Raw genomic sequence first — 26,424 nt, 5'->3', positions numbered from 1 at the left:
TTCTGTTACGACTATTTTTGCCTTGTACACCCCTTTTCAAACACATGCCTTTTCTGTACATGGTGAGAGAATCTCAGAAAATTAGTTCAAAAGCAGATGCATTCGTAAGAGAAAGCAGAAGAGTTCCATGGGCTGAGGTGAAGGGGGAATGGGGAGGGACTCAATGGGTAGTTTGTGTTTGGGATGATGAACATGTTCTTCAAAAACACTGTGGTGACAGTTGTCCAACATTGTGAATGCATTAAATGCCACTGAATTGTGCACTTACAAATGGTTAAAATGGTAAATGTATGTATGTATATGTTACCCTAGTTAAAAAAAAAAAAAGGGAAAAAGCAGATGCAGCACACCATCTCTTTCAGACATGACCAATTTATTCAGAAAATTCAAATTTCAGTTTGGCAAAGTATATCCAGGGGCAGAGAGTTCGGGAGTCATTTCATTGGAAGCAATCACGTTTTCTAGAGCTAAATGTCCATGGGGTAGTTAAAACTAATTTAGTGTGCAAGGGGTGATAATCATAAATATTTGCAGAGTCAACAAAACAAACAATCAGCTTACACAACCGGGGCATGAAAAACGCTTATGCTAGTAGTACTCCTTTATTCAATTTAGTGCAACACACATTAGGCCCCTAATTTATTCAAGACACTGGGCTAGCTGCTGGGGTTGAGGTGGAAATAGAAAAATCACCAAGACACAATCCCCGTCCTTAAGAAGTTTACAACAGCACATATAAAAATGAGTGCGGTACAAAATAACTGCTCTAAAAACATGGAGGAGAGCTTACTTCTCCGTAGAGGTTAAAGTCAGGACCCCCTTAATTTTGTGCTGTGGGTGAGGGAGGCAGGATACAACATGCCAAGAGAAGAAAAGTCTGGTGTCTAAGTATGGCTTGGCAACAGGACTGGACTAACTCCTCCACAGCTTTATGTGTGTGAATAGGGCAGGAGTATTCAAAAGTATTCTTTTATTTTAATTCCTCTCATCAGTGTTAGCCCATTACAAGGAAGTGATGGACAGGAAGTGAGGTCTATTAAAAAAACAAAGTTTGAAGAGGCTGGGACATGAACAGGAAACACCATTTCATAGTTTCGTGTAAACTCAACCCCGTGTGTATATACATCTAGTAGCTTAAGTAACATCATCAAATGGGGGGAAAAATCCATCCGGAGCACCATAGTTCATCATGGCAGAACACAGTCTCTCTTGTTAGATTCTAAGACTAGCTTTGGCTCCTGCCAGTGGAGGACATAATGCTACAGGGAAATTGGAAGTCCGTATTTTTACACATGAATTAAAGTCCTTAAACGTTACCTCCTCAACTCAGCATAAATGATGAAGAGAGCTTAGAAGAGATAATTTGGGGAGAGAGATTTAAGTCTTTCTAGGCTAACTGATCTAATGATGCCTTGGCATGCTGTATTTCCTATTTAAAAAAATACAGGATGAGCAAGTCTTTCCTGAATAATAACTATGTGTAGAACATACTTCAAGAGGAATTTTAACGGAACATACTACTAATCAAACATCACAGTTTCTGCTTTTGTAATTTACACAAATTACCTTAATTATAATACTTTAGGGAACACTTACAAACACAATTATGTAATGTTGCTTTAATACTCATCAGCCTTAACTTCTAAAAGTTTGGCTTATATTATCTCAAAAAAAACCCTGCTTATAAATCTCGTTTTCCCACAGAATTAATTCACCATCCAACTTTAAAAATAACTTTTAAAAACAGAAACCAATAGTAAACTGGAATGCTAATACCTGCCAGGCTTTGATAAAATAAAAATAAACAACTTACATAAACAGCACCTCATAAAACCAAAACCTCCTTTTGAAATACAAAGTTCAATTCTTCTTGCCTTCTTGGTAACTGCTATCAGAATCCCAAATTTTCCCCCTCCCCACTTCAATCCAGGAACTGTTCTGGTTTGTTAAGTCACATAACACACAGTATTTTTTAGCATTAATAAATTATTGATATGGTACCATGAATAGCTGTTTTTAAAAACCAAAGTTAACTCAGAAGACCAGTAGAACAGATACAATAGCACACTAAAATGATTTAAAAGAAAAAAAATTTTTTAAATGTACCTTATCCTGGTCTTGTATTAATTCAAATTAAAAACCAAAGGATGAAGTATCATTTCAGACCTATATACATCAAGATGCCAGTTCTTATAAAAATGTACTTTAGTTGTAAATGCTAGGTTATGCAAAAATAAGTTTATATCAATTGTATTTAACTTTAATGAATTTTCCCCAACTCTAATATTAAAAATGTTAAAAGAACTTAAATTTTAATGGCAAAAAGTTCCTATTTTCCCCATCTATTAAAAAAAGATTTTATTTTCCCTTATTAACATACAATGCCCTATTGTTAAGGCACAACTTTTTTTAGGATAAAAATGAAACCATAGACTAGGTTGATTTTATACAACAGTTACAAGACAGAATTTTTGTAGGCATATACTGAAAATAATATACCTCAAATTCAACGAAGATCAAAAATGAAAAATCAGTTTCTATCCAGGACCAGTCAACACATAGCCAAGATAAATAGTTGTAGCTAGAATAACCCAAGTAGATTCTATTTTTAACCTGCCAAAGATTGTCTCCATAAGGCCATTTTCAAGGTGTTATCAAGGAGAGGCAAGCCGGATATTTTCTTTTTTGAAGAACAGGGGCTGGTGGCACCCCAGCTTTCTTTATTTATGCTTTGCTATCAGAGATCGTTGTCACCTTCAAAGCCTGGGTGAGATCCAATTTTTGAACATCTGAGACAAGGGCAGAGTTCCTGATCCTAGGGCTCAAGGCAGATGTTTGCTCTGCATCCTCCCTCTGCTACCCTTCCCTGGAGCTTTCTTCCTTCCCACCCTCTTCTTAGCCACTGCCCCTCCCCTACTTCCTCTGACCCAATTAGCACAATACTCAAAGGGAGCACTCAGCAAACAGAATTTGCACAATTGTTACTTAAAACACATGAACCAAAACACTTGTTAGCTTCATCATACAGCCATAAACAATTCATCTGAATGTTGATTTAAATCAAGAAAAAACATTAGAGGAAAGAGGACAACTGAATACCAAACAAATATGATCCTTGTAGGCCCTTTGTAATCTCAACTGAAATAGGGACACAAGTATGAAAGCTAACAGAAAAAGCAAGTTTTCTTAAGCAGGCTTATATACCTAATTCTTGTATTTTCTGCATTTTCATTCTGTGAAGAAAGGATCTAAAGAAATGGTTTGTAAAGACAGAAGCACTGGATTAGACTTGACTGTGTAAATCTTTGTGGTTTTGAAGGTGATTTTCCTTTACCTTTTGAGAACAGTCTTTGAGAAATAACGGTCAACCAGAACTCTTGCCTGGCTTCATCTCCCCGACCAGGAACTTAACTCAGTTCTACCATAAGATCTCAGCAGCCAATCTTGAGAGAAGTAGGTCTAGGAGAGAATTCAGGGGTTAAGTTTTGGGGGAGAGTATGGTCCAGAAAGGGGCAGATATAGAACAACATCAACGGGCTGGGGAGCCAGGGAATGAGGTAGAGATGAAGGGCAGAGCAAGGGGACAGCTAATAAATACTGAAGTTATAGATGCCACTACTTTTACTAAATGTGATGTGTAAAACTCAAAAGTTTAAGGGAGCATTGTGCTCTAAATGATAGCAAAGATAAAGGAAAGGGAAGACCAGGAGTTGGGGAGGTGAGGCTCGCTAAACGTTCAACTTTAGTTATTTTGCTGCATTTAGAAGTAATTCTGGGAGATAGTACATGCCTCACTTATTCATGGTGTTTTACTGGTTATGTTCTGGCACAATAATGTCTCACATAAATAAATATAAATATTGTTCTTTGTACTTATATTAGTTCTGTAGTGTATATTGACTTTTAGAAACAAAAAAATTAAAAATGAATTATCTATAAAAGCACTTAAAAACCATTAGTAACTAGACTATACCCAACAAATTATAAAAGTAATGCATTTAACTGTCAGCCAATATCTTAACTTTTGCACATAACACAAACCCTTCGCAAAGTCATTATCTACATGCAGATTAATGGAATTAAAAATAAAACCAAAGCAATCATGCTTGCTAATATGATCTAGTTTCATTTCCATTAAATTAGAAAGTTTCCATGTAATATTGAAAAAAAAAAAACCCTCCAATTAAATGCCATTTCTTAATATGCCAGTCTTCTTGCCCCATGTTTGACACATTACCATTAAATCAAATGCTTATACCACAGACTCTGGAAATAGTATATGCCTCTGCCATCTCTCCTGAGGAAAAAATATTCTCATTTCATTGAAAAGTAAAAAGATGAGGTCTCCAATATTCTGTTCTGAACCCCTAAGTCCTGTTTAAATATCAAGTGTTCCAACTACCAAAACTTTGTATGAATTTTCACCTGAACCTATCGAGGCCCACTACACTATCAGGTTTGTGAACAGTTGCTAGAGACTGGGAATAAACATGTGCTTTGTACTAAATTCAGTTCCCTAAGGAGGAATGAAAGGACCCTGGAGACCATGTAAAAGGCAGACCTAAAGCTGTATGCACATTCCACTAGGTGAGGATGTCCATTCTTTGGTCAATTTTACCTCCATGACAGGAAAAGAAATGGAAAGTTGTTTTGAAGAAAGAAAAGAAGAAAACAATGAGCAATCCCCTCCCCCTCTAATCAGTATGTTATAAAATACAAGGACATCAAAGTCACATGAAATAACGGTATTGTTTACACGAAGTTTCCAGATAACACACTGAGAGAAATCCAACATTCCGATGAAAGTTCACAAAGCAAGGCTCTAATTACAGGGACACAGTGAATATGCCACCGCCTTTCTTCCAGTCAGATTCTGCCTACTGCATTAAAACAAAAATTACTCAAAAAGTAACATTAACCTTTGTTATTTTAATCTGAAAGGAAACTTTAAAGTATCTTAAAAGCTACTACTTTGAGATTAGATTAGATCCATTTATTAATGGTAAAAGCAACCATAAATCATTCTTGATAAGGTGAGAATCTCTACATACAAACCTGGCAAAGTTTTTAAAAAGTACTAAAACAAAACTTTTGAAAATAACGAAAGCTAGCTCAATTTGTATAATATCAAATGACTCAATTAACAGAATAATTTATATTCTTATAGTGCATAATTTATCCCTAATGAGAAAATGTACCAAAATCTTAGTGCTAACCCTGAAACCTTAATCCAAACCTTACATGTTAAAGACTAAATGCTGGTTAGGAGGGAAAGGATGGGACCATGCAATGTCCACAGAACAAACAAAAATCAACAGTAAGGTGGCAGAAATATTGAACCCATGGATACAAATACACTTTTCTGTACAAAAACAAAAAGCAAAAAACAAAACAAAAACACACACACAGAAACTACTATTACAACGCAATCATCATATAGCTATATTCTCGACTAGCTGGTGAACCTGTTAAAATTTCAAAGAAAAAAAAACAAGCTTTTTCTATTTTAATCCATTAAGAAATATTCAGTAACAACAGATAAATAGAGCATTTGCTGCATATTAATGAATGTGTGGCTTCTTGTGCTTTCCATCTGAATTAGGGGTAAAAACCCCCAATTACTTTATTTTCAATGAGATACAATTGTAAAGTAGTATTAAATCTACACAAAATCAATCCTTTCTTCAGCCCTATTCTGTATGAAAGTACTAACAAATAGTGAAGATTCATGATGTTGTGTGAAAATTGTGACTCAGAACAATGTAGACTCAACTATAGATTTTAATTCACAAATATATATATATGTGTATATATATATATATATATATGCGGCCTTGTGTATGACAACTGTACGAAAATAGTCTCAAAAATAAAGACAATACTTGAGACACGAAGCAACCCACTTTCCCTGATCTTGCATCCTATTACAGGGAAAATAAGTCTCTGATGCTTCATAAATACTTTAAAAAGTTCTGGATGGCCTTAACCATGCAGTCTCCACTGAAGCTTTGAGGCCCCCAGCGTTTCAGGCTGACTGCTCAACTCAGGAAGAGCTGTGACCTGTGATCACCTTTGCTTATTTATGTCCTGTCTTCTCTAGATCTGGGAGTTTTCTGACTAGAGCCTGGTGGTTCATTCTGATGCTAGCAAGGAGCCCTCCTTCAATGCCGTCGGAACCAGTGTAACTGATTTCTTCACCACTCAGGGTAGTCATATGCCCCCCAAGGGCTTTTAAGATGGCATTGCCAGCACATATATCCCATTTTTTGATGTATGTCACATGGATATATAGATCAGCTTTTTCTTGACTCTTATCAGGCACATCCAAGAGTGCTAAAACTTTATAACCTAAAAGAGAAACACAGAATTTAGGTTACTATTCAAAAGATTTAAAGAAAGTAGCTTACTTTTTTTTTGTTTCTTTCTTTTTTTTTATTAATTTTATTATGTTAGTCACCATATATTACATCATCAGTTTTTGATGTAGCGTTCCATGATTCATTGTTTGTGTATAACACCCAGTGCTCCATGCAATACGTGCCCTCCTTAATACCCATCACCGGGCTAACCCATCCCCCCACAAGTAGCCTACTTTTTAAGAGTACATTGTGAAAAATAACAGCACAGGATAGGCAGGAGTTCTCTATACTATCTTTGCAACTGCAAAATCTAAAATTATTTAAAAATAGTTTTGTTCTTTTTTCAAGGAAGTTAACAGTGCAGACATCGAACCCAAATGAGCAAAAAAATATACTGTAAAGGAACTTATGAAGCTATTCTCAAGTGTAACCAAATATACTTCTATAATCCTTTAAATTTAAATCTACTTTGTGGTTGTTTTCTATGGAATGATACAGTCACTGTGTATCCTTTCCTCTGGAATACTATACTGAAGCTGTATACCGACGGGTTTCATCTGAATATCTAGGAACACTGGATTTGAAAGAAGACAAAATAACACAATCTTAAGCCTTTTCTGTAATGAGGCAGAATTTTTAAAAATTTAAAAAATAATAAAATAAAACAAACAGAAGAACCCAGGTCTAGAATCTGATTTATCCCATTCATACTGGATATTCTGAACATTACCTTCCTAACCAACATTAACAGAGGGCTTATAGGAAAATATCATATTAAGTAAGGTACATACATGTAATCATGTAAAGGTTTTAAACACATGTTTCTCACCATAATTTATTATTTGAATTAAAACACTTCTGTCATATTAAAAAGCACTCAAAACAAAGGTGAGCAAAAGGCCTGTGAGCCAAATTCAGGCCATGCACTGTTTTTTGTATAACCCTCAAGTTATGAACGGTTTTCTGTATTTTTAAAGGTGGTAACAAACCAAAAATCCAAGAATAGTAGGCAGTAGAGTCTACACGTGGCTCATAAAGCCTAAAATGTTTACTATCTGGCCTTTTAGAAAAAGTAAGCTGACCCCTGATCAACAACAGGTAATAAAATAGTGCAGAATATACAGTAAGCTGGGTGGCTACCAGACTCCAGCTCATCCCAGACATGCAAGCTGAAGAGCTCAGAGGTGTTAAAAGTGCCCAGGGATTAGCCATCCTAGTAACACTTATGAGGATTCCTGACATCTTTCTGCCATAGGAAGCATCATAATGTGCTTGATCTTCCCTTCTCTCCCTGATATTCCTACAGTTAAGCTAACAGCACAATTACTTTGAAATTAGATCACATATAAAACCACTACTGACAGTACATCACTGACATGAAGATGCTTTTGTAGTATTCAAGGAACAGCAGTCACTGTTGTGAAACTATTGTCCCTACTGTGAGGCTGTTTCTTTCTTTCCTTTTTTTTTTTTAAAAAGATTTTATTTATTCATTTGACAGAGAGAGACACAGCGAGAGAGGGAACACAAGCAGGGGGAGTGGGAGAGGGAGAAGCAGGCTTCCCGCAGAGCAGGGAGCCCGATGTGGGGCTGGATCCCAGGACCCTGGGATCATGACCTGAGCCAAAGACAGATGCTCAAAGACTGAGCCACCCAGGCGCCCCTCTTTCTTTTTTTTCTTTAAAGATTTTTTATTTATCTATTTGAGAGAGAGAGAGCACAAGCACGGGGAATGGCAGGCAGAGGGAGAGGGAGAAGCAGGTTCCCCATGGAGCAGGGAGCCCGATGCGGGGCTCAATCCCAGGACTCCGGGATCATGACCCCAGCCGAAGGCAGACGCTCACCCGACTGAGCCACCCAGGTGTCCCTGTGAGGTCATTTCTAACAAGAAGGCATGTGTGGCTGAAATCCCACCCTCGAGATAACCAAGTAGGAGACCATACCTGTCTGCAAAGTACACTGTCTATTCTCACTTTTTTCCCAAGCACAGGACAACCAAATCTTTCTCCCAACATAAGCCTTGACCATGCGGGGGACACTGTCCCCAGGCACCACAGGGGAATAGGAACGTACCAGCACCACCAGCTGGGATAATTGTAGTCTGGTTTCCAAAAGTCTGAAGAGCAACCTGTTTGACCATTCCTGAATGTGAGCGTGACACAACGATCCTTGGGGTCTTCTCATTGTAGGAAGTGCGGGCTTTCACGTTGGACCCACCGTCTACCATTGCCCAAGCTGAAAAGCAAATATGATATCCATTAACAGCACTGAAGCCTTTTGAAATGGGAACTCAAAGGACCAAGAGTTGACTGACAAAATACCCTTTTCCGCAGAATTACTTGTTTTTCCCCAAAACAAAAATGCTTTTTTTCCTGAGAATGAGAGTGATATTTAACATTTTTTGCATTAAAATAGGCAAATATTAAAACAAAGCTTAAAAAGGTCACATAACCCTGCCCAACCAGAGATAATGACTTCTAAAAACTTGGCTTAAGAACTCCCAGGCTCCAGAGCTCCCAGTGAGGTGCTGAGTTCTCACTGGGATTATACTGCAACTCAACATCTCTCTATACCTAATCTGGCTTCCTTCCCTCTCTTACACAACTTTGATCCCAAGGGCACTCTTTCCTAAACATCCTACATGCTAATCTCCATCTCAAAAGTCTGGTTTCTGGGGAACTCAACCTGTGACAACTTAGGACATAAACACAACTAGGTACCCTGGATAATTCAAAATTTAAAATAGGTTTTCCTCCTACTATTTTCTCCTCCTTACTATTTCTCCTATTTCTGATATATTCATGGTTTCAGTGATAAACATAAAACAGTCAAAGAGGTGAGTTAGATTTACACATCTGCTTTATCAGAGAATATAAAAAGAAAATGCTCTAGATTTCAAAATAGAACAGAAATTTCTAAGAAGATGAGGAGACCCTAGAAATGGCTTGAAATCTTTTTCTTGGTTTGGAAGTTTTCTTCACTGACTACCAAGCTATACAAGAAAATAAACTTACTCAGAATTATCAAATTAGACTGTTGCTCTAGCAGTCACTCACTATGGGGTAAAACACAGTCCACCATGGCTAGCAACGAAAGCAGATGCATTATTACTTACTTCTGGCTACAGGGAAAAAAATTTAAAAAATGAACAGAATGTCCAGGTTCTGAGCTAAGGATGGCAGTCTCTTGGACTCCTCTCACACCTCTTTCTAAAAACCACACATTGCAACAAGGAGAACAAGTAACACCCTTAATCAATAGCTAAAGAATAAGAAGGAGACGAAGAATAGTCACGAACACAAATTTATGAGAAAGAAGGGAAGTAAATACTGAAGATCAGTAGAATAAGTGCCATAGCCGACCTCAGTATGGAGGATATGGCAGGAGCTTCACAGAAGTGCCAAGAGGCTGGAGGCCTCTCAGTGGTGATAGAACTCAGGGAACAACAGCCAGGATTTCTCCCCAGAAGGAAAGGGTCCCATCTAAAATGAGAACTACTGCATGTAGGCCTGAGATGTGGCAACAGAGCAGCAACAAGAGGAGGCCTAGAGAAGACACAGAGCCAAAGTGAAGTCCTGACAACAGACCAGACGACATAGAACACCTTTCAGAAAGTCTCCCCATGAGAGGCAACTGGAAGACAGCAAACAGAACTGAAGAAAAAGAAGGCGTTGAAGATAAGGGCCTTACTGAAACAAGACAGGATCCAACAAGACAGAAGAAAAGTGAAAACAAAAAAGATGCCTGATAATAAAGATAATGCCTTCCTTGTCCTAACAGAAAAGAAATTTCCTGAACTGAGAACCACCCAAACTCCTTTTCTGCCACCACCTTCCCACCGACTGCATGGTGGCCGGCCCAAATGTGAGTAAGAAATACGTACAACTGCAATGTCCACTGAAAAGTTAAGAAGAAAATACAATGAATGAAGGTTAAAACATTTCAGGCTACTTGAAAATTTCTATAAAGCAGAGTAAAACTGCAACACAACATTCAAAGACGATTAAAAATAAATAAGCAACAACAACAAAAAAAGAACACTGGAACAAAAAAACAACTCAGGAAAGATAAATAGGAAGATATGAAATGGGAACTCATATAATACAGGAAAGAATGCAAACAACAACAACAACAAGACAAAATCACTTAAGACTTAGTTCTAGATCACAGGATACACAGAAAGGCAACAGATTGGTCAAAAAGCACAGTAAGCAATGAGAAAAGCAAAAAATAAGTGAAACAAGCAAACAGATAAAGGGGACCAGAGAGAAGGTAATAGATACAGAAGTCAGTGAGAGAAGAGTCAATATACATATATTAGGAGTCTCTGAAAAAGAAAAACAAAAACAATGAAATAGAACTAATCTTTAAAACTTTGATTCAAAAAAATGTTCCTGAAATAAAAGAGGACTTGAATATCCACACTGAGAGACATACTATGTAGATATCCGCCCAGAATCCCAACTCTGAATCTGAGATATATCATAGTTCTATTATTAGACTTTCAAGATAAAGCTCTTTGGCGTTCCAGGCAAAAATACCCGAGCTACTTACAAAGGAAAGAAAATCAGATTATCAGCTTTTCTGCCGACAAGATTCAACATGCACCCACACAGATATTATACCAGTTCAACAGTTTCTACCAGTTAACCAAGAAAAAAGAGTATATAGTGAGTGAAATAGTGTCCTACTAAAATTCCTGTCTCCTGGGAACCTCATTTGGATATAGGGTCTTTGCAGATGTAGTTCAAGCTGAGGTCAAACTGGATTAGACTGGGCCCTAAATCAATGATTGGTATCCTTATAAAAACAGGAGACAGAGAAAAACAGACCGAGAGAATGAGAAGTGGAGGCACGAACTGGAATTATGTGTCTACAAACCAAGGCATGTCAACGAAAGCCTGGAGCCACCAGAAGCTGGAAGAGGCAAGGAAAGATTCTTCCCTTGAGCTTTCAGAGGGAGCACGACACTGCCAACAACATGATGTTGGATTTCTGGCCCTCAGAACTGTGAGAAAATAAATTTCTGTTGTTTTAAGCCCTCTAGTTTCTGGTAATTTATTAGCGCAGCCCAAGGACAGAGGGCTAAACCAAAGAGTCTGTAAGTAGCTGAGAGTCTTTAAAGAATCAAGGCTACAGAAAAAGCTTTTAACATGTAAGAACTCAGGTAACATGACCTGGATGAGCTAGCTCTCCTGAAGTGATCTTTCAGAGGACAAGCTTTATCCAACCAAAGGATGACTGAAGAACTCTTAGCAAAAGCACTGTTGGTCAATACTGAATAAATTTAACTGTGGATTTAAGAGGAAACCAAAGATAGGAAAATAGGTGGAAGACTAAAAGTGTGTAAATGTTATCTCACACCTGACTGGTTGAGAGTCAAAGGATACCATTTAATCTGAAGAGCTGAATAATAGAAAGACACATATCAAAAAAAGGTATGATTGACTAAAATGGGATGGTAGTCAAGGAGGCTAAAATAAGCTGATTTCACTGTTGCTCATAGGGGAGAACCAACAGACGAGACCTAAAGCACAGGACCATATAATGGCATTTAAACAAAAATGCATATATAAAGGTGTTAGTAAAAGTGGGCAATGAAAAGAAGAGATTTAACTTGAAAAATAATACCTGTAGTTTGAATAGCACTGAATATAGAAAAATCCACGAGACCTTAAGGATACCAAAAAAATAAAGGCAAAAGCCTGCTCTTCCCTGAAAAAATAACATTCATTTCCCTGGAGGTAGTTTTTACCCAAAGTCCTTACTTAGAAATTTTTGAAGAAAAAAAGTTAAACATGTATTTTGTCTTTCTAACAGGAACTACCTTTCAGGATAAACAAGTAACTCCAGTTGATGAAGAAACTTCTCAGTAGAAGAATTCTAGCTAATATATGCAGAAAATACAACAGAATCAGAAAATCCCATTTCACGTCTTTATAGATCTTAAAACTATTATGTGAAATGTTTGATAGAATCCTGATCTCAAATGGTGCCAAAATATTTCTCCAGACTACTTGTTGGTAGCAAGAGAATCAAAATAATTTGTAACAGAGATCTGGTCATGGCCATTTTAACCATCTTACAACATCACTAATAATAAGACTAGATATTTATATGTCATATAAAATGATGCAGCAGGAAGTACATGAAGAATATCTACAACGTGTTCTTGACAAAAATCCTTAACCTTAATCCAATCAAGGCTTCAGATCTAATTTGCACTTTATAAGAAAAAGAAGATGAAAAGTAAACAAGTTAAATGACACTCTTAGGAAATAATCAGAAGAGTCCCAAAAGCAGGACATTATGTAACAACTAACTTGATCTCAACAAGTCAATGTCATGGGGAAGAAGAGGACTGGAGGGTGTTCGAGATTAACAGAACTTAACAGAACAACCAAAAAAATGCATGTGACTTGACCAGATCTTGGTTTGAAGTAACCAGTTGTAAAATCCACTTTAGAAGCAACTGGGGGAGATGTGAATATGGGATCAATTAGGGAATGTTAATTTTATTATTATATTCAAAATAATAGTATTACATTAATAGTATATTAAGAGATGCATAATGAAGTACATAGGGGTAAAATGTCACGATCCTTGCAATTTTCTTTAAAGTACATGAAAAAAAGGAAGGAAGCAAATATACAGAAATGTTCAACTGTTAAATCTTGATGAAAGAGCACATGAAAATTCTGTACAATTTTATGTTTGTTTGAAATTATTCAAAATTAAAGTTAAAAAATGACAAAGAGAAGGAAAAAAACTCAATTCTTTTTAGAAATAATCAGAAAAAACATGGTTTTACTAAGAAGTGAATTTACAGTGCTACATCTCTAGAGGTCAGTATTGTGTAAGAGAATAAAGACAGCGTATCTCCGTAGATAGTACCAGAATAATTTTAGATAAGAATTAGTAATTTAGTATTTTAAAAATATATTTCACGTTACAGAATTTCAACAAATTCTGTCCTAACACGTACATGGACAAATTATTTCAAGCACTTTAAAAAAATTTGGTAGATGCTTAAATAAATGATTGATGGTGATGAGGTAATCATGAAAAGGTAAAATAACAGCTAACAGAATGTGTTTATTCTGAGGATATGCTAAAAAAAAAAGTCCAGTGGGTAATAAAAAGTGGTACTTTGCTACACACTTCAGACATTGTAACTTAGCTACAAATTCCCACTGCATGGATATATTACACTTACACATTTATACATTACTTTGTTAAAATACTATTTAAGTACCTGTTGCTTCTTAAAATTTCAAACTCAATGAATTACTTCTAATTAAGCCTGGTAAGAATTTTGATCAGTTTTGCTCTCCCGGCTGCCAACAATACTATCTAGCTCCCATTATAATCAAGTGTAGTTAAATTCTGGTAAGCATATAATACCTGATAGTCTGTACTCTGCCAACATCAATATACAGTCTGGATCTGAAAATAACAGTCCAAAAAGAGGACACAAGCCAAACAAACCTTCGATCCCGGAACAGAAGGTCAACCCACACCTAATTAAGGACTTATTGATTCTTTTAGAATGTTTGCAGACTAGCAAGCACCTTTGTTCCAGCATACTGGGCAACTCAGCGGCATCACAGAACAACAGACATTTTCTTACAACTTACAGAAACCATTTTGGAACACAAGCTGTTCCTAAGTTAGAAACTTTTGGCTTTTTTATTTTAGAGGAGCTAACACTCTAGGGGGAGAGAATACATAGTCTTATGGAATAAAGTTGTTTCTTTTTAAATGGGCATTTTATGATCCTTATTCTCCCCACCCCTAAAAGGAACAGATGTGGAAATTAGGGCCCAAAGAATGTGAATCTCTGCCTACCCAGTATCAACTTCCTCTTCATTTTCTTTAAGATTCTAATTCTCTCTGCAGTATCAGGCTGTTTGCAGCTAAGGGGGCCATGTGACATTTGGCCAATGAGAGGGAGCAGAGGGCTTCAAGTTACTCTTTCCTAACACAAAGAATATCTGGGATAGATCTTTTGTCCCTCTTCTTTCTCCTTTCTTCCAGCCTGGAAGAGAGCCATGGAAACTGGAAGCACCCATCTTTGTAAGCATGAAAACAAAAAACTACCTTCTAAGACAAAAAAGCAAAAAGAGGAGTTAGGTGCTTAACAGTACCATAAACTGAAACCCCCTGCCCTTTGCCCATCTTATTAGGTGAGAAAAATAAAACCTGTATTTGTTTAACTACTGTAATCAGATTTATTTTGTATACAGATAAATGTAACCCTAACGGATATAGACAGGCAATCAGGAACCATGTCGAAGAATGAGTCAACTATACTTCAACTAAAAAAAAAGAAAAGAAAAAAAAGTGAGAGAGGACTTCAAAGACTTAAGCCCTATACTTAATCTTTATATGCCTGTTTTCTCTTTCTTTAATTGAAGGTCACTATAATTCCTCTTTTATAGTCTTTCCAGAGTTATTTTTTTTTTTCCTAAAGATTTTATTTATTTATTTGACAGAACGAGAGAGCAGGAGAGCACTAGCAGTGGAAGTGGCAGAGGGAAAGGGAGAAGCAGACCCCCCGCCGAGTAGGCAGCCCAATGCGGGGCTCGATCCCAGAACCCTGGGATCATGGCCTGAGCCAAAGGCAGTCGCTTAACTGACTGAGCCACCCAGGCGCCCCTCCACAGTTATTTTGAAGCTGAAATGAATTTATGCCAATACATTTCATGAACTGTGAAAATACTAAACAAATGTGAGATATTAATAAGGAGTGGTTAGCTCTTGCTGTAACATTTTGAACTATGTTGCTTTCCTAAGAACTTTGCTAAGCCCCTTTTCTCATCTTTATAAAAAACAAAAATAACAACACTTATCTTTGTCTCACAGAGTTATCACAATGTTCAAATGAGATAACTTAGTTTACTGCAAATAGTTAACCACTATACAAATGTTGGGAACTGTGGAGTTATTATGAAAGTGGTATGATGTACTGATTTGCATAAAATTTCTGAGGTTGCTTCCTCCTCTAATTTAGCTGGATGACCTTGAGGAATGTATCAAACTTCTGAGGCTCATTTTCTCATCTGTAAGTGGGAATGTTAGTAAGTGTACCCATCCCTCATGTGTTATACTAAGTGTAGCAATACTGCTAGGTTAAGTTATGCTCCAATAACCACTTGTCCTCTTCTCCCTAACTGACAGAACCCCTGAACTGGGTGCTTGGATGGCCACTGAAAATAAACACTACATTTCTTAGCCTCCCCTGTGGCTGGGTTCAAGCTACATTTTGGTCAATGGGATGTGAGCTGAAGTGATGCGTGCAACTTATAGGTCAAACCCTTAGTGGAAAATGTCCTCCACGTCTCCCCTTTGATCCTCTTCAGTGGTGAAATGTGGTTGAAGCAGAGAGCCATCCTCAGTCATGCAGAAGGGGGCACCAAAATTTAGCACAGCGAAGCAACAAGAGAGAATACCCTGCATGCCTGGTCTGTTTGTATACAGGCTGTTAGAGAAGAGAGAAATCAGCTATTTTGTTCAACCTCTGGTATTTTGGTGCAATGTATTACAGCAGCCTAAATTAGTAGCCTAACCTATATCCTCACTTATTCAGTAAGGATTAAAGGAAACATGTGAAAGCAATCCACAAACCATAAATCAACTATATAATTAATTTTAAGGCACACTGTCTCAATAATGACTTAAATCTTTTACAGCTCATCAAATTGTCAACTGTAAAAACTATCTGAATTATGAAAAGACATAAAGTCAGATTAACACAAAACAGATTAGGTCTTGAAATGCAGAGCCAACACTCAAGTATATGTTCAGCCTATCTCAGAGGAGCTGGAATTTGGGATACAAAGTATTTTGCAAAGCAAATAAGTTTTAAGAGTAATCAAAACTTAACCTTGTCTCCACTTATGTCCACTTGACAGCCAGCCTTTTTATGCAGTGTCAGCCACACCACTGAGACACAGTGAGAAGGGTGGAGTAAACAACAGAGCTGTATGGATGCTGGGTGTATTCGTTTCCTAGGGCTGTCATGACAAATTACCATAAACACGGTGGCTTAGAAGGAGAGAAATTTATTTTCTCATAGTCTGGAGGCTCACACATTTCACAGTTTATGAATTGTACTGGCAGTCCAAAATCCAGATACTGGTATTGGTAGGGTTTATTCCTTCTGGAATCTCTAAGGGAGAATTTATTCCATGCCTCTCTTCTAGCTTCCAACAACTGCCAGCAATCTTTGGTGTTCCTTGGCTTATATGCATCACTCCAATCTGTGCCTCTACCATCCCATCCTCTTATCCTCTGTATGTCTCTGTAATCCCAGTTTCTTATAAGGATACTCTCATTGACTTAAGGACCTACCCTAATTCAGGATGATCTTATCCTGATAATTACCTTAATTACATCTGTAAAGACCTGATTTTCAAGTAAGGTCACATTCTGAAGTTGATTGTTATGAGTTTATAGTCCCCCAAAAGATATGATGAAGTCCTATTCCCCAGCATAGTAGAGTCTGACCTTATTTGGAAATGGGTTTATTGTAGATGTATTTAGCTAAATGAGGCTGTGGTGGAGTAGGGTGGGCTCTTTCTAATATGACTGGTATCATATTTATAAGAAGAGAAGTGACACAGAGACATAGATACATAGGCAGAATGCCATGAGGTGCTGAAGGCAGAGACTGGAGTGATGTGTTCACAAACCAAGGAACACAACACACTGCTGTCAAACTATTAGAAATTAAGAGAAAAACATGGAAGAATTCTCCCTTATAGGTTTCAGAGAGCACATGTCTCTGCCAAAACTTTGACTTTGGACTTCTAGCCTCCAAAACTGTGTTAGACTACATATCTGTTGTTTAAAGATATACAGTTTGTGGGTTTTCTCTTTCTGTTTTTATGGCAACCCTAGGAAGCTAATACAGGGGTGAACATGAATTTGAGGGGGGCATGATTTAACCCACAGCACCTTGCCATGAGGGCTGCTTTCAACGCTGGCACTGGCAAAATGGATCCTGTCACCATCAAGAACCTCATCATCTTAGAAAACAGTGGAACCAAAAGGCCATAATCCTTGCCCCGTGTTCTTGATGGGAATGACTAATTAAAAGTATGATGAGTCCCTTCAGACTGTCAGTGATACTTCTTACACCACTAACTCTTTCCCTCAACTTCTCCACCCGGACAACTCATGGCATCATTCTACACTTGTAACCACAGGCCACACTATCACTGCTATTCAGAAGACCATGGCTAGCCTCCCTGGCAAACTACAGCGTAATGGTTGTGGTGATGCCAAAATGTCATGCCAGTATCCGCTAGCACTGGCCAGGCTTTGCCGAGGTCATCCTGAGCTGCATGGGAAGCTCTCTGGCATGGTCTTCCACACTCCCAACTCCCAACGTGACGATCAAAGATCTGACTTGCCATCTGCACAAAGCTAACAAACATGACTACATCAAGAAGGTGGGGTAGACAAGGGTCAAATGGAACTCTGAAGAGTGTCCAGGGCTACACTGGAGTTAGCCTGATTAGTAAGACTTTCACCATAACACCATCCGGTTTTGACGCTGAGGTTGCCAAGTTGCCACTGCCCTTAACCACCACAACATCAAGCTCATTTCCTGATGTGACAACAGATTTGGCTAAGGCCCCTTGATGGTGGATCTCAGAACCCACATAGAATCCAATGTGTAAGAGCCCTGGACCTTATCCCCAGCAACAGCACAAGAGAAACAGAGAGGAACTCAGCTGCTGGGAAGTCTGTGCCCAACTGTATTCCTCGACATTATCTCTCATTGTCAGTCGGTTTCTATCCTCTAAAGAAAGGTTAGAAAGCTCTGCTTCATCATATAGTATCATATCCAACAACGAAATCCTCACTGTATCCAATGAAAGAGTGAGGTATGCTAGGGGATTGACTTTAATAAATAGTGAGCTACAGCTGAGATTGTGACAGGACAGTAAGTACTATAGATGAATGATTTAATAACATTAACTCTTGAAAGCTCTAGTGCATTTCTTACCTGTATATTCAGAAAATGGCTTATGTATCACTCCTAGCACAGGTTTACCATTCACGGCCACACATACCATAGTAGTGACATACTTTCGAAGATCCTCTATGAAGAAAAGGAACACAAAAAACCAGTTAACAGAAATTATTAAAATAATTTAAAATTTTAGTTTTAAATTTGAAAATCAAGTGAAATACTTAGAATAGTCCCTGCACAAGGGATGCACTCACTAAATATTATCACTAGTATATGATCAGGCCAATTTTGGTTTAGGAAAAATTATTAAAAAAACCCTCAATATTCCCTATTTCTATTACCTACTTCTGCAAAATATTTTCTAATTTCAGTTACTATTAGACACCTTGTATCTTCCTCCTATTCTCCAAATAGTTACCTACTGACTGTCTATTACGGTCAAGTTCAGTGCTTAAGGACTAAAATACAAAGATGAAAAAGCAGAAGGCCCCACATTCAGAGAACTTACTATCTAGAAGGAGGGCATATAGATAAGCAATTAACTACCATATACACCAACAAAAGAGAGAAAAAGCAGGAATTGGTTATCTCTGGGTAAGAAACAAGGCATTAGAGAGGAGCTACAGAAATGAAATCTGAGCTAGGACTAGGTAAAAAAACAAACAAAAGAAAATGGAGATGAGGGCAGTAATTCTCTGTTTTCCTACTTAATTACCCCTGGGTGCCTAGGATTTACTATTCTGAATTCCAAAGATAGATGTATATGCAATAAAACCTAAATTCCCCAAATCACAAGTAAATATTGTATTCTGGCTATATAAATAAATACCTGAACTCACACCTCAATATATAACTCCATCTATAAACGAACACTTCAATAAATAGGTGTGTAATAGGAATGATTTTGCTGTGACTGCTAAAAATCTCCCTTCTCTGAAGGATCAGTGATACAGTGAATCGCTATCATCAATAGGAGTATGCCACAATATACTGGTTTTGGGGCTGGGGGTAAAGGTTGAAAATAACTGATCCAGTTCAAAGGTTTCATATCGCATTGCGTTAATCCAGTTGTCTGTCTTAAAATCTAATTGGAAAAGTTGTGTAACATCGGTAAAGTATTTACCACCAAGTATATACTAACTGCCTTTGTTCTGGTTCTCCAATATATAATGGCAATCTGAAGTTTGAGATCAATTTTAATGTAAAGTCACCTGTATATTCCTGTGTAGCATCAAGTGGATCGATCCAGACAGTAACACTTTCTGCTGGTACCTCTTTAGGGGTGGCTATTTCCTTCAGGATGTCCTCAGGAATCTTACGATCCCATAAGATAACCTCCTGATCAGCTGCATCCACATGTTCCTCAGTATTTATCTGCACCAAAAATAGATGACAGTTAAAAAATTTAGAAAGAAAAAAATGCCACCTGAGAAAACACAAAAGAGAAAAACATTTCAGACCAAATCACACAAACTGAAAGTAGGTAAATCAGTATTTTTATTTTGAAGGATTTCACTGTAAAATGGACACATATAAAAGAAATTCCAGCAACATCTTGTCTTCAAGTACTTTCCAATCCAATATTCAAGCTGTCTGTTGCCTAAGACAGAGAATCCAATTATAGAAAAATATAGAGAAACTAAGAAACAAACTATTTAAAGCTTAATGATACTTATAAGAAATAGTAGATCTAAAGTGTGAAAATAGACTGACAATATTATGGAACATTGAACTGAACACAATCAACTATAAGAGGAAAAGAAAAGGGACAATGGACTTAAAAGAAATATGCCTTAAAACAGAGAAATGATGAATGCTAAGAGACACAATATCCTAGAAAAGTAATCATCTAAAATATACCTTTGATCAATAGAAAAAAGAAACCTGGAAATAATGAAATAGATCATAAGCTAGTACATTATAAAATGTAAACAAAACTGAGATGGGTAATCCAAAAGGACAAAAAAAAGATCAGTCTTCTCTTCATTATAAACCAAAGGTATGTCACAGGATAAAATGCTGAAGTCAAATTTTCTATTTTTACTTACTAGGAAACAAAGTTAAAATATAAAATAAATCTGATTTATCCTAAGATATGTAAAGGTGTGGGTGAGTAGAAAACCACTGCTTTCAACAGTGAGCTTCTTAATGAATACTTAAAATACATTCTGGTTTATAAAACAATGATTTAAATTAATGTGTTAGAATTGTATTTACTTTTGTAAATAAAGGGCATACCAATGAGGCAAATCTAAGAACTGACTGTGTTTTAAGAATGAGGTTAATAACAGACTGTCAACCTTATTTAAATACTACCTTATCGAAAGACTCCCTCTATCAAATCATAACATACACATGCAAGAAAAAATGTCCCCAAGATGGGAATTTCATCCTATTAACATTTCAATGTTAGTAGGAAGTAGGAAGACTGGAGCAGGACAGGCTTTTGGGTGCTATGCTTTCTGACAAGCTCCCTTTCTTTTTTTTTTTTTAAAGATTTTATTTATTTTTCGTCCCGCATCAGGCTCCCTGCTCAGCAGGGAGTCTGCTTCTCCCTCTGACCCTCCCCCCTCTCATGTGCTCTCTCTCTCTCTCCTCTCATCCTCTCTCTCAAATAAATAAATAAAATCTTTAAAAAAAAAAAAAAAGATTTTATTTATTTTTCAACAGAGAGAGAGACAGTGAGAGAGGGAACACAAGCAGGGGGAGTGGGAGAGGGAGAGGGAGAAGCAGGCTTCCCGCTGAGCAGGGAGCCCGATGTGGGACTGGGTCCCAGGACCCTGGGATCATGACCGAGCTGAAGGCAGACAGACAAGCTCCCTTTCCACAGCAGATCACTGTGTTTATACTGCATGTGATTCCATGCCCAGACCCCATACTAGAGTGTCAGAGTGATTATAACACTGACACCTATATAAGTAAAAAGTCACACACGGTGAAAACCCTACAAATACCAGCAATCTCTGGAAAGTGCCTTGACATATCCCAAATTGTCAGGGAGAAAGTTAAAAATAGTAATATTCCAGAAACATTAAGCCACTTAAATCAAAAAATATTTTTAATACGGTGTACAGTAAACATCCAATCCATCCATTCACTTATTCCTTTATCAATTCTGCAAATGTTTACTGATTGCCGGTTCCAGGGCCTGATGTATAATAGTGATCAATTTGAGACAAAAATCTCTGCCCTTGTGGAGCTTAGCAGAAATTCTAGAGAAGGAGATAAACAATAAACAAGATACATAAGTAAAATGTGATATGCTGAATAGTGACAACAAGGAGACATAGAATGTAGCAGGGAAGAAGTGTGCTGTAGGACAGAAGAAGGGTTATTCTTTAAGATAGGGTGCCTGGGATTATTCATACTAGCCAAAAATTATAAACTACCAAATGTCCATCAACAGATGAATGGATAGACAAAATGTGGTACATCCATACAATGAAATGTTAGTCAGCCAAAAAAAAAAAAAGTACTACTCATACTATAGCACTGATGAACCCCCAAAATATGCTAAGTGAAATGAACAAGAAACAAGACATCACATACTGGATGATTCCATTTATGTGAAATGTCTGTAACAGGCAAATCTATGGAGTCAGTTGATTAGTGGTTGCCTGGGGTAAGGGTGGGAACAGAGATTAGCAGTAATTGGGCACAGGTATATCATTAGGGTGATGAAAATGTTCTAAAACTGATTAATGACAAAAGTTGCACACCTTGGCAAATCTAAAAACTACTGAACTGGACATTTGCAATGGGCAAATTATAGGATATGCAAAATATGCTCCAAAAAAGTTGTTTCAAAGATAGGGCAGCTAAGGAAAGGTGGTATTTTGTTTGTTTTCAAAGATAAGGCAGCTAAGGAAAAGGTGGTATTAGAATGACAATTTAAAGGAAGTGAGCCTAGCAGGTATCTATCTAAAGGCACCTTCCAGCCCATGGGAGTAAAAATGCAAAGGCCCTGAGGTGGGAGTGTGCCTGTTATATTCAGAGCAAGCAAGGAGGCCAGTAGGGCTAGAGTAGAGTAAGCCAAGAAGAAAGGAGCTGAGTAAACCAAGAAGAAAGGATGAGGTTTGACAATAATGGAAACCCGATGGTGAAGGACACTGCAGGCATGACACAGAGTAAGCTGCCCTCCATCATAACCTCTGTTAACAATGTGCAGAGTGTCCTAGCCATTGCAGAAAGCTAAAGGAGGGTGGCCTACGTAGGGAGGTACAGAGATAGAAAGGAAGAAGCGAAATCGTAACATGCAAATGGTGAAAATCCAAAAGAACTTGTAGATAAATTACAGAATAACACCAAAGTCTCTAGATATATAAGATCAATATTTAACAATCAATTGCACTTCTTATATACCAGAGACAAATACTAAAAGTATTTAACATAAAAATGGAAGCCACTTAAACAAAAGAAGTAAATTCTCCAGACATAAAACTACCCAAGATGTGCAAAAGCACTATGGAGAACATTAATCTGTATGAAAAACGTTAATGATTTAAAAATGATAAAGATGTTAATTCTCCTATCAGTAAATCTATAGATTTAATGAAAACTCCAATCAAAACCCCACAGATTTGTTTTTTAACCCCTTCTTAGAAAAAGAGCAAGCCATTTTGGTGAAAGAAAGGGGAAAAAAAAAAAAAAGAAATATCATGGTGGGAGGACTTTCCTGACCAGATATCAAGACTTACTATTAACTTATTATGTTAGACTACTAAGACTGTGGCACCGGTGACATATTTGGCTCTTCCCCCCCAGCTTCACTGAGAAAACTATACATATATACATACATGTAAATATATGTGTAAAGTGTACAGTGTGATAATGTGATATATGTATATACTATAAAATGATTACCATAATCAAGGTAATTAATGCATCTATCACTTATTTACTTTTTTCTTTTGTGGTGAGAATGCTTAAGATCTACTCTTGAAGCAAATTTCAAGTATACGATACAGTATTATTAACCATAACCGTCTGACTGTATATTTGATGCTCAGAACTTATTCATCTTAGTCATAACTAAAAGTTTACACCCTTAGACCAACATCTCCTCTATTCCCTCATTCCCTAGACTTTGGCAATCATCACTTTAATCACTGTTTCTATGAGCTCAACATTTTTTTTTTTTAGATTCCACATATTAGTGATACCACACAATACTTTCTCTGTGTGGCTTACTTCACTTAGTATAATGCCCTCCAGGTTCAACCATGTTATCCCAAGTGGCAGGATTTCCTTCTTTTTAATGGCAGAATAACATTTCAGTGTGTGTGTGTGTGTGTGTATACACATACACACATACATACATACATATATACCCTTTTTCTTTATCCATTCACCTACTGACAGACACTTAACTAATCATTTCCATATTTTTGCTATTGTGACTATTGCCACAATGAACATGGGAGTGCAAATATCTCCAGATACGAATTTCATTTAGATATATATCCAGAAGTAGGATTGCTGGATCATATGGTAGTTCTGTTTTTAATTTTTTGAGGAACCTCCATTCTGCTTTCCATAATGGCTATACTCATTTACATTCCCACCAATGGGGTAAAAGTTCTCTTTTCTCCACATGCTTGCCAACATTGACCTCTTGTCTAATAATAGCCATCCTAACAGGTGAAGTAATATCTCAGTTGTAGTTTAGATTTGTATTTCCCTGATGATTAGTGATGTTGAACACCTTTTCATATAACTGACAGTCATTTGTAGGTCTTCTTTGGAAAAATGTATATTCAGGTCCTTTGCCCATTTTTAATTGGATTACTTATTCTTTTGCTATTGAATTGAATGAATTCCTTATATAATTTAGATATTAGCCCATCAGATACATTGTTTACAAATATCTTCTGTCATTCCATAGTTGCCTTTTCCTTTAGTTGTTTCCTTTGCTGTGCAGCTTTCTAACTTGATCTTGTTTCACTTGTTTATTTTTGCTTTTTTTTTTTTTTAGAGGGTGGGGCAACAGAGAGGGAGAGAGAAAATCTTAAGAAAATCTTAAAATCTAGCATGGCGGGGCTCAATCTCACAACCCTGAGATCATGACCTGAGCCTAAATCAAGAGTCGGATGCTTTGACCAACTGAGACACCCAGGTGCCCCTATTTTTGCTTTTGATTTCTGTACTTTTAGTGTCTTTTCCAAAAAAATCATTGCTAAGACCAGTATCAAAGAGCTTTATGGTTTCAGGTGGTATGTTTAAATTTTTTGTGCATTTTGAGTTAGCTTCTGTTGAGAGGTGTAAGATAGGGATCCAGTTTTATTCTTTTGCATATAGATAACCAGTTTTCCCAGCACCTTTATTGAGGAACCTATCTTTTTCCTGTAGTATGTTCTTGATGCCTTGTCAAAGATTAGTTAAATGTGTATGTGTGGATTTATTTCTATATTCTATTCCTTTGGTTTATGTGTATGTTTTATGTCACTACAATACTCTTTTGATTACTATAGCTTTGTAATTAATTTTAAGTCAGGAAATGTGCTGCCTCCAGCTTTGTCCTTCTTGCTTAAAATTGCTTCAGCTTCTTGGGTCTTTTCTGGTTCCATGTGAATTTTGGATTATTTACTCTATTTCATTGAAAACTGCCATTGGAATTTTGATAGGGATTGCACTAAATGTGTAGATTGCTTTGAGCAGCATGGACAATTTAACAACACTAATTCTTCTAATCCAAGACATGCAACACCTTTCCATTTATTTGTGTCTTCTTAAATTACTTTTACCAGTGACTTAAGTTTTCAGCATACAGATCTTTCACCTCCTTAAATTTATTCTTAAGTATTTTATTGTTTTTGATCCTGGAATGATAAATTTGATAAATGGAATTTTCTTAATTCCTCTTTCAAATAGTTCATTGTTATTAATACACAGAAATGATATAATGATTTTTGTTTGTTGATTTTGTATCCTACAACTTTATAGGGTTATTATTATTAGTTCCAATAGTATTTTGTTAAAAATTTTAGTTTTCTATATGTAAAAATCATGTCCTCTGCACACAATTTTACTTCTTCCTTTCTGATTTGGATGCATTTTATTTCTTTTATTTACCTAACTGCTCCGGCTAGGACTTCCAGTACTATGTTGAATGGAAGTGCTAAGTGGACATCCTTGTCTTCCTGATGTTAGAAGAAAAGCTTTTAGATTTTCATGAATGGGTATCATGTTAGCTGTGGGCTTGTGATATATGGCCTTTATTACATTGAGGTATATTTCTATACCTAATTTGTTGAGTTTTTTTATCATGAAAAAATGTTGAATTTTGTCAAATGCTTTTTATATTTATATTGTTATATTGAGATAATCATGTGATTTTTATCTTTCATTCTGTTAATGTGGTATATCACACTGATCAATTTTCATATATGTAAACCATCCTTCAACCCAGGGATAAAGCCCACTTGATCATGGTGTTTGATCCTTTTAATGTCTATTGAATTCAGTTTGCTTGTATTCTCTTGAGGATTTTTGCATGTTATGTTCATGAGGAATAATGGGCCGTGATTTTCTTTTCTTGTAGTGCCCCTGCATAGCTTTGGTATTAGGGTAATGCTGGCTTCATAAAATGAGTTTGGAAGTATTCCATCCTCTTCAGTTTGGGGGAAGAATTTGAAAGGATTGGTATTAATTTTCCTTTAAATGTTTGGTAGACCAGTGAAGACATCTAGTTCTGGGATTTTCTTTACTGGGAAGTTGATTAATGATTCAATGTCCTTATAGGTTGGTTCAGGTATTCTATTTCTTCATGATTCAGTCTTAGTATGTTGTATGTTTCTAGGAACTGATCCATTTCTTCTAGGTTATCGAATTTGGCGGCCTATAATTATTCATAGTAGTCTCTCATGATCATTTGCATTTTGTAGTATCAGGTGTAATGCTTATGCTTTCATTTCTGAATTTATATATTTGAATCCTTTTATCTCTGACTAGCTAAAGCTTTGTCAATCTAATCTTTTAAAAAAAAAACAGCTCTTAGTTGGTATTTTCTATTGCTTTTCTAGTCTCTATTTCTGCTCTGACCTTTGTTACTTCCTTCCTTCTGCTAACTTTGAGCTTAGTTTG

The 26,424-nt window shown here is 36.8% G+C and overlaps 1 protein-coding gene across 1 annotated transcript in view; it reads right to left on the bottom strand.

Annotated features, from left to right (window-relative positions):
- Positions 1-356: 356 nt before the first annotated feature.
- The window catches only part of BPNT2 (3'(2'), 5'-bisphosphate nucleotidase 2), a 37,379-nt gene continuing 11,311 nt past the window's right edge, over positions 357-26,424 (bottom strand). The window contains exons 2-5 of the mRNA XM_036070959.2: positions 19,554-19,716; positions 18,376-18,471; positions 8,433-8,594; positions 357-6,348 (exon numbers count right to left, since the gene is read on the bottom strand). Coding sequence (XP_035926852.1) covers positions 6,077-6,348; positions 8,433-8,594; positions 18,376-18,471; positions 19,554-19,716 — 693 coding nt within the window. The 3' untranslated portion in view covers positions 357-6,076. The remainder of the gene's footprint in view (positions 6,349-8,432; positions 8,595-18,375; positions 18,472-19,553; positions 19,717-26,424) is intronic.

This window comes from Halichoerus grypus, chromosome 5 (genome assembly GCF_964656455.1).
Source record: "Halichoerus grypus chromosome 5, mHalGry1.hap1.1, whole genome shotgun sequence".
Classification (NCBI taxonomy): domain Eukaryota; kingdom Metazoa; phylum Chordata; class Mammalia; order Carnivora; family Phocidae; genus Halichoerus; species Halichoerus grypus.
The sequence above is the reverse complement of the archived record's forward strand: the minus strand, read 5'-3'. Positions and strand labels throughout refer to the sequence as shown.